A 9,442-nucleotide genomic window follows, 5' to 3' on the forward strand; every position below is an offset into this window, starting at 1 on the left:
ATTCCTTGGTCTTCTGCTGTTACTGGATTTGAGCTTCAGTGCACGTATGGGTGTTTGGCATCAAGAGACAGACAGCATGCCTCTGAATTTCAGTTGCTGGAAAATACCATCAGGAAAGAGCTATCATGATGTATCCTGCCTTTGGTATCTGACTGGGAGATCTGGGAAAGAATGCTGAACTAGACTGGTGTTTGACAGGATTCAGCAGGGTCCTTCTTAGACATTTTAAAATCACGTTGCTCAAAATGGTTACAGATGCTGTTATACCACAACAGCTAGGAGAATGGTGCAAGATCATGCTGAAATTTAACAGCATGGCTTCTCCGGTGTGTCAGTGAGAACAAAATTAGATCAAGGAAACTAAACTGTCACTTCACTTGGATATTCACACAGAGAGGAACTTTAAAACTCTCACCAATTAAACACTGGAATCTTTTTTTCCTTATTTGCAACTACAAATGTTAGAAATCTACTTTTACTCTTTTTTACCTACAGGAAGAAAAAATAAGAAGGGAAGAAAAGCCTATGAAAAAGAAGCTTTGTGGTGGTAGGTTAGTGAAGAAAATATTTACTATTTGATAGTAAAAATAACTACAACATAAACTTGCAACAATATTGATCTGCAGAAAGAGGAACTAGATTGATATGTACAGTGGGCATTTTTATTATGATCAAACGATTGCCTGGAGAGCTTGTCTGAGATTTTCCCTTGAATTTTCAGAACTCTGTTTTCATGACGAATCAGACAGACCAGTTTCCCTTAAAGAAAAACAGAATCCAAATGTGAATTTGCAACACAATCAATGGCACCAGAACGTTAAACAAAAGGATGGTTTATAAAATCTAATGAGATCCTCTTGCAAGTTTGAAACCTTCATAACCATTATACTACGCACCGTGTGTAAGATTTGCCCCGTTCGACAGAGAAACTCTCGTGACACGTGTGGTTCACAAAGAAGGTTTACTCATGCGTAACGTAGTAGTCACAAGCAAAGCCAGGACTGGCTTGGTACAATTGCATCACTTGTTATATTCCCCCCTTCCCGCGCTTTTTCCCGCCTCGTGATCGCGTTGCGGCTGTGGGCTATTAGGCCCCCCAATGTCCCCCCTGATCGTTCATGATGGCAGGGCCGGTCAGAGTCCATTGTCCTTGATTGCCAGTCCCCCTCCGGCTGGGTTGGTCCCTCCCTGCTACGTGCAGACCCGCGGGTTCTGTGCTGCGTTGCGATCTTGTTTCGCTGCCCTGCGGCCCCGTTCCTTGCATGCTCGCGCCGTTATCAGTTCATAGTTAAAAGCTTCCGCTGTGGTTTTCCTGTTTAGCTGGCCGCAGGTGGCTCGTTAATTAGCGGCGCTTTCGGTTCCTCTTTTCCCCGCTAGCTACCGCCGGTGGATTCCGCGTGGTCTGGTTGCGAGCTTCCCTGCAGCCCCGTGCTTCCCTGAAGCCTCGTGCTGACCGAACCTGACATGCCGCCCCCCTGAAGACAACTCCCCCCCCTCGGTCCTATTTCGGCTTCCCGGGGTATTTACTGTAAAAGTCCCGCACTAGGTCCGGCGCCCTTATGTGGGTTTTACTCACCCATTCGCTGTGGGACTTGGGGAAATGTTTCCATTGCACTAGGAGCTGGGTCTGCCCCTTGTGCCTCCGGGCGTCCAGTATCCGGTTGATTTCGAAATGCTGCTCCCCCCCGACCATGATGGGTGGTGGTACTCCCTCCGCCTTGTGCCAGGCGTTCCCCGGCTGGTGCAACTTTAGCAGGCTGCAATGGAACACCGGGTGGATCTTCCCGAGGCTTTTCGGGAGCGTCAGCCTGACGGTCACCGGATTGATGACCTCCGAAATGGGGAACGGCCCCACAAACCTCGGGCTGAGTTTTTTCGATGCCTGGTGCGTCTTTAGGTTTTTGGTTGACAGATACACCTGGTCCCCCACTTTCCACTTTTCCTCGGGGAGCCTCTTGCGGTCCGCGTGCTTCTTGTAGTTGGCTTTGGCTCTTTGCAATGCCGCGTGCGCCGCTCGCCGGGTCTCGTCGATTTGGGCGAACCAGGCGTCCAGGGAGTTGATCTGGGACTCCGGCTGAGGCAGCTCCGGCATGGGGACGAAATCTCTCCCGGTGGCTACTTTGAACGGAGAGAACCCGGTACTCTTGTGGACGGCGTTGTTGTATGCCACCTCCGCGAATGGTAGTAGCTCCGCCCAATCGTTCTGTTGGTGCCCCACGTAGCAGCGCAGGTACTGTTCGAGCCCCCCGTTCAGGCGTTCCGTGGCTCCATCCGTCTGCGGGTGCGCCGCGGAGGATAGGGCTTGTTTCGTCCCCACCCGCTTCAGGAACTCCCGCCAGAACCGCGCGATGAAGTTGCCGCCCCGATCGCTGACGATACGTCGAGGTGCGCCGTGGAGTCGGTAGACATGTTGCACGAACAGTCTCGCCAGCCCCTCGGCCGTGGGGACTCGCCGGCACGCTACAAAGTGCGCTTGTTTGGAGAATAAGTCCGTGACCACCCAAATGGCGGTCTTCCCCTTACTCTCCGGGAGCTCCACTATGAAGTCCATGGCGACCTCTTGCCAAGGGCCGTCGGGTTCCGCTACCGACTGGAGTAGGCCTCTAGGTTTGCCTTTGGCTCCTTTCGCTGTTGCGCACACCGGGCAACCCCCCGAGTACGCCTCCACGTCCTTCCGGAGCGTGGGCCACCAAAACTGCCGCCGGATTAAGTGGAGTGTCTTTACGAAGCCGTAATGCCCCGCGCTCCGGCTGTCGTGGGCTCTCTCCATGACCTCCCGTCGGCAACCCTCGGGCACGTACAGCTTTCCTTCGTGCCACCACAACCCCTCTTGGCCGGTTAGCGCCTCTCGGTTCTGCTTGAGCCAAGCGTCCCGCTCCGCCGCCTCCGCGAACCCTTGCCTTACTTCAGGCGCCGCGTCCCGTCGCTCCCCCTTGGTCTGGCTTTGGGTCACCGCCTTTGCAGCCAGCCTGCTGGCGGGGATGACGGAGTCCACGATCTCCTCCCGTAGGCTGGCGTGTTGGGGCATGCGAGACAGTCCATCCGCTAGGAAGTTGCGCTTCCCGGGGATGTGTTTCAGTGTGAACCTGAACCTCCCGAAGTATTGGGACCACCGTGCCTGTTTGGGGGATAGCTTACGCGGGGTCTTCAGGGCCTCGAGGTTCTTATGGTCCGTCCACACCTCGAACGGTTCAGTTGCCCCCTCCAGTAGATGCCTCCACGTGGCCAGCGCCCACTTGACCGCGTACGCCTCTTTCTCCCACACCATCCACCTCCTCTCCGTCTCGGTGAATTTGCGGGAGGCGTAGGCGCACGGGTGGATGGCCCCTCCGGGCTGGGTTGGAGCAGGACTGCTCCCGTTGCCACGTCTGATGCATCCACTTGGATTATAAACCGCCGGTCTGGGTCGGGATGGCGCAGGATCGGCTCCGCGGTGAACCGCCGTTTTAGTTCCTCAAACGCCCCTGGCATTCTGCAGTCCACGCGAGTGCCATGCTGGGCTTGGGGGGTTTCCCAGTGCCCTTGGTTTTTAGCAGGTCGGTTAGGGGAAGGGCGATTTGGGCGAAGTTCGGGATGAACTGACGATAGAAGTTTGCAAACCCTAGGAAGCTTTGGAGTTGCCTCCGGGTTCGCGGCGCTTCCCAGCCCAGGACATCCCTTACTTTCGCCGGGTCCATCTCAATTCCCCGGCTGGATATTCGGTAGCCGAGGTAGTCTAGTTGCTCTCGATGGAACTCGCATTTCGAGAGCTTTGCGTACAGCTGTGCCTTCAGCAGTCTCTGGAGCACCGTGCGCACCAGGCTCACGTGCTCCGCCAGGGTCTCGGTGTAGATGAGGATGTCATCCAGGTAGACCAGGACGCCCCGGTAGAGTAGGTCGTGCAGCACCTCCTTTATTAGCTGCATAAATACCCCCGGGGCCCCTTTTAATCCGAATGGCATCACGGAAAACTGGTAGCTTCCGAGCGGGCTGTTGAACGCCGTCTTCCACTCATCTTTTGCGCGGATCCTGACTCTGTAGTAGGCTTCGCGCAAGTCCAGTTTTGTGAACACCCTCCCCTTCGACAGATGCGACATCAAGTCCTTCATCAGGGGGAGGGGGTATTTGTACTCCGTGCTGATTGCGTTCAGCCCCCGGTAGTCTACGCACATACGGAGCGAGCCGTCCTTCTTCTCCCGGAATAACACCGGGGCCGCTAATGGTGACTTCGCGGGTTGGATGAATCCCCGCGCTAGGTTCTTGTCTATGAACTCGCGCAGGGCCCCCATCTCCCTCCTCGACAGGGAGTACATTTTCGGCTTAGGCAGGGTCGCTCCTGGCTCTAGCTCGATGGCGCAATCACTGGGCCGGTGTGGTGGGAGCTGGTCGGACTCCTTCTCCCCGAACGCTGCCGCCAGGTCTCGATACTGCCTCGGGATTCCGCCGCCCGTCGGGGTTTCCCCGGGTCCGGCCCCTCGCTTTGCGGTCGCCTCGCCAGTCGCCACTGCCTCCCCTCGCCTCGGGATCGTGGCGGGTCTCCGGGGTCCCGGCGCTGCTGCTGCTGCTGTTGCCGCCCGGGTCTTGGGCCCCATCTGCTCTCGCCCCGTCTCCCGGTGTCCCGGACCCTCCGCTTGCCCGCCGGTGGTTGCGGCTGCCTCCGTCTCCACGGCTCGGTCCCCTCTGCTCCCGCCCCTCGCCGGTCCGTCGACCCCGAACCGCACTGCCTCCGCCGTCCAGTCGACTCGTGGATTCCGCCGCCGCAGCCACGCCAAGCCGAGTACCACCGCGTAGTCGGCCACCGGGACCACCACGAACCTCAGTTCTTCCCGGTGACTCCCGATCGTCATCTGGACCGGCTCGGTGTAATACTGAGCTGGCCCCCCCCCTGCCAGCGTGCCATCTAGCTGGCTGAATGAAATGGGCTCCCGGAGGCGCCTCAGCTGTAGCCCGAGCCCCGAGACCACCGCTGGGTGCATCAAGCAGTGGGTGCAGCCCGAGTCCAGTAGCGCCCGTAGCTGCGCCTCCCCTCCGGATCTCACCCCCCGGACGTGTATCCTCACCCGGAACGGTGGGCAGTCCTCATCTCCTATTGGGTCCGCGCGCCTCGACTCCCCTGCTCGCGCTGGGATGCCGTTCAGTGCGAGCGCGCCTCGTTTCCCGCCGGCTCCGAGTCCTCTCCGGAGGATGCTGTCTCCGGGGTCGACCACCCCCCGCGTTCTTTCTCGGTCACCGCCGCCACTGCCCCTTTCCGCGGTCGGTCACCGGTCCTTTTCCTGTTCGCACGCGAGGTTTTGACTTTGGGCCGTGGTGGGGCGCCTTCCCGCTCCGTCGGGCACTGCGCCGCTCGGTGGCCTCTGCCTCCGCATCGGAAGCACAGATTCGGGGCTCTGGTCGCCTCTCGCCTCCCGGTGGACGGCCGTCGACCGCTCCGCCTCTCCTCGGGGGTCCTCTCCCTCGGCTGGTCCCTCGTCTGGTCCCGTCGTCTTGTGCTCTGTTCGATCTGCCGCCACGCCGATTCCGCCGTTCCGGCCAGCCAGATCCAATCCTTCACTGTGGACGGGTCGTCCCGCCCCAGTGCCCGTTCCAGGATTTCTGGGTTGAGTCCCCTCTTAAAATACTTCACCTTCAGGGACTCCGGCCAGTCCGCGAGCTTCTCGGCCAACCTCCGGAACTCCAGGGCATATTCCGATACCGATTTGCCCCGCTGTCTGAACTGTAGGATGTCGTCCTCCGCCCGCTTGGCGCTCAATGTGTCCTCGAATCTGTCCCGGAGCGCCTGCATGAAGTCCGGGAAACTCCGTAGTTCCGCCGCGTTGGCATCGTACAGCCCGATCACCCAGCTGGCTGCTTGGCCATCTAGCAGCTCGGCCACGTAGGATACCCTGTCCTCGTCTCTAGCGAATAGGTGACAACCCCTCTGCATGAACCCCCTGACGTGTGTCAGAAAGTGCGGCAGCTGTTCGGGGTCCCCTGAGAACTTCCCAGTGATACCTCGAAGTCTCAGGGCGTCTGCCGCCCGTTGGTCCTCCGACCGGGGCGCCGTGGGTGGTGCCGGCGGGGGTGTCGGACCGCCCCCCCTGTCGCTCGCCTCCTCGTTCACCGCCGGTGGCCCCACTCTCTGTAGTAGGGTCTGGAGCATCGCCTCCACGGCGTCTAGGCGTCGCTCGACTCTCTCCTCTAGTCGGGCGAATTTCTCACTCCACTCACGGTTCCGGAACCCCAAACCCCGGGTCATCGTAACGCCTGAATCGTCTGGTCCTTGGTTCACGCCCATCGACCACCGCTCGGATGGAGTGCGCCCGGCCCTGGCCGCTGCCCCGTCGCTCCCGGGCGGCTCCGACCGCCCTTCCGCGAGCCTGGATCCCTCGCGCTCCAGCTGACCCACGGATTCCTCGTCGCTGGTCATGCCTGTATTGAGAAGAAAACGCTCCTCGGTGGTACCAGGTAGCGCTGACGGTGAGTCCTGGCTTTATGTAAGATTTGCCCCGTTCGACAGAGAAACTCTCGTGACACGTGTGGTTCACAAAGAAGGTTTACTCATGCGTAACGTAGTAGTCACAAGCAAAGCCAGGACTGGCTTGGTACAATTGCATCACTTGTTATATTCCCCCCTTCCCGCGCTTTTTCCCGCCTCGTGATCGCGTTGCGGCTGTGGGCTATTAGGCCCCCCAATGTCCCCCCTGATCGTTCATGATGGCAGGGTCGGTCAGAGTCCATTGTCCTTGATTGCCAGTCCCCCTCCGGCTGGGTTGGTCCCTCCCTGCTACGTGCAGACCCGCGGGTTCTGTGCTGCGTTGCGATCTTGTTTCGCTGCCCTGCGGCCCCGTTCCTTGCATGCTCGCGCCGTTATCAGTTCATAGTTAAAAGCTTCCGCTGTGGTTTTCCTGTTTAGCTGGCCGCAGGTGGCTCGTTAATTAGCGGCGCTTTCGGTTCCTCTTTTCCCCGCTAGCTACCGCCGGTGGATTCCGCGTGGTCTGGTTGCGAGCTTCCCTGCAGCCCCGTGCTTCCCTGAAGCCTCGTGCTGACCGAACCTGACACCGTGGATGCTACAGATATCCAGCACAGTTGCAGCATATTAGCTTAACTGAGCTTACATCATTAGTCAAAGAGGCAGAAAGTTGCCTATAATCAGGCTTCCTTGGAATCCATTAGATTCCAGTAAGTTATTTGTGGAAAAATTGCACTGTAGATCTTTGGTGGAATGAACCAGAAATGATGATTCTTCTAAATATTGGATCCCACCAGCTTTCAGACTTTACCTGATAGTCCTAAAACCTATACTCTGATCTTTTATTTGAACCAGAAATAATTATAATGAAATAACATTTTCATTAGATTAGTATAATTACTCTTGGAAAACTGTCTCAAATATGTCAGCATCTTGGAAATGTAATAACATGAGAATCAGTAATGTTGAAAGGAGGAATGGTATGAGAAAACATGGCAGGGTGTCAAAAATGGACACAGCGGAGGAAAAACGTGCCCTAATGGTTTTATGACTTTATAAAAGTCAGCTTTAATGTTACTGAAAGATCTCTATAAATATATTCGAACTGCAAATAAATAATAATGCCTGACTGCTTCTTTCCGAGACGCAAGGCAGAGGAATTGTTATGTGGCTGAGGCTTTTCAATGACTTTCTTTCCTGTCTAATGGTTTCTTTGTGGCAGAACTTTGACCTCTTCAATGGGGACAGATTAACCTGTGCCAGCGAACAAACCACAGAGTTCTGTGTCCCTCTCTTAAATGAAAGGAATGACTGAAGAGAACTTTATTGCCAGGTGTTTGTTTTGTTTCATTTTGTTTTTGGCTTATTTTGTTTTGTTTTAAATAGTGTGTCATATTGTATTGGGGAATCGAACATAGCAGTTGATTAGGAAAGCCCATGGAATGGACAGTACAGAGAATCATTTCCAAAAACCTGTCTTCCACCCTCAAATCAAGGAAATAAATAAAGGAAGTCACTCAAAGTAAGGAAGTCTTCCTCAGAATGCAGCTTCCAGAATTGCCAACCAGGACAGCTCAACACTAGCTAGAAGTATTAAGAGTAAAAGTCCCAGCACACTAGGAAGCATCAGTTTGGGGATGGCTGGGATATAAGATATTGACTTGCTGAAACTTCTCATAGCTGGGGAGGTACAAATATGGTTAGGCCACATTCAGTCTAGAGCTTTAGCTACTTAATCAAGCCTGACAGAAAGAAACCAGATACTTCACTGACAATGAAATTTTAACAACTGACGATTAACTAATGCAGGGTTTTGTTTGTTTGCTGTTTGTTTGTTTACTTTTCTCATCTATAATGGGAATGCAGTGCCAAATGTATTTCTTTGTCAACCAACACTGATTCCTTACTAGTTTTCCGCAACAAATCCATATGCCCAGAACATGCAGTTAGGGCTTCCAGACATGCTTTTATGGTCATCTCTGAAACCCCGTTGAAATCAATTCACCTTTCTCAAAAGCCCAAAGTGTTCTTGTACCAGAATGTCAAACTCTTGTAGGTTAGTTATGTACTATGTATTTTTCTCCAATCTATAGACTGACATTAAGGTGTAAGAAGTTATTGTTTCCACCATGTCATATCTTACTTTTATGAACTGCAGGTTTTACATTTCTTTTCCACAGGGGGAAGATAGCCTGGGTCTTCATTATTTTGTGGCATTTTGCTGGTGTCCTTCTGGTGATTCTCCTCACTGTGCTTCTAGTCATCCTCTTCATTCTTGGTGCCTGTCTTTCAAATCATACAGTGACAGAGACATACCAACGACCCATATGGCAGTTTCTGGACTATTATATCCAGCCATATATGCAACTGTACAGTACTGGCCTCTTACCAAATTGATCCCAGAATCAAAAAGAGTGGTTGACTAGAGAGATCCTGTCATTATAATGTATAAGAGTGTGGATAAAGCTGATATCCTATCAAATATTTTCAAGGCTGAATTATTTGAACTGAAATTCATTGTAGACCTGTTCATTTTCTGATCTATCAAGCTGAATAAAGCAGCTCTGTATGGCTGACTCTCAGGACACTGGGACCACACTGTTTTCTGTGCCTGCATGAACTTAGAGTCCTGTTTAGTCAGACCAAAGGTTTATCTAGTCCTCCTTCCAACAGTGACCTCAGTTAGCCATGATGACTAGTAGGCCTTAATAGCCAAACCTTCTGTGATTCTGTCTAATTTCCTTTTAAAGCCATCCTATTGGCAGCAGTTTCCATAGTTTAGCTATGTACTGTCTGAATAATTATTTCCTTTTCTCTGACTAGTGTATCTCTCAGTATTCAGCACCATTGAAAATTCCAAGTTCTGGAATAATGAGAAGAACTCTCCATCCACTTTCTCCACACCAGGCCTAATTTGCATATAAAAACCTGTGGTGTGGTATGTATGTAAAGTAACTGACAATCCATGATACATAGCTTGATGATTCACAAATTGCATAAAAATCTATTTGTTCT

General features: G+C 53.6%; 1 protein-coding gene across 1 annotated transcript in view; it reads left to right on the forward strand.

The window, feature by feature from the left end:
* The window catches only part of LOC112541606 (uncharacterized), a 29,241-nt gene extending 20,391 nt beyond the window's left edge, over positions 1–8,850 (forward strand). Inside the window, exons 11-12 of the mRNA XM_088132462.1 lie at positions 500–547; positions 8,608–8,850. Of these exons, the coding sequence (XP_087988588.1) occupies positions 500–547; positions 8,608–8,824 (265 nt within the window). The 3' untranslated portion in view covers positions 8,825–8,850. The remainder of the gene's footprint in view (positions 1–499; positions 548–8,607) is intronic.
* The last annotated feature ends 592 nt before the right edge of the window (positions 8,851–9,442 follow it).

Source organism: Python bivittatus, unplaced genomic scaffold (assembly GCF_059951505.1).
Source record: "Python bivittatus isolate LINGU-HERP-01145 unplaced genomic scaffold, Pbiv_v1 ctg000980_np1212, whole genome shotgun sequence".
Taxonomy (NCBI): domain Eukaryota; kingdom Metazoa; phylum Chordata; class Lepidosauria; order Squamata; family Pythonidae; genus Python; species Python bivittatus.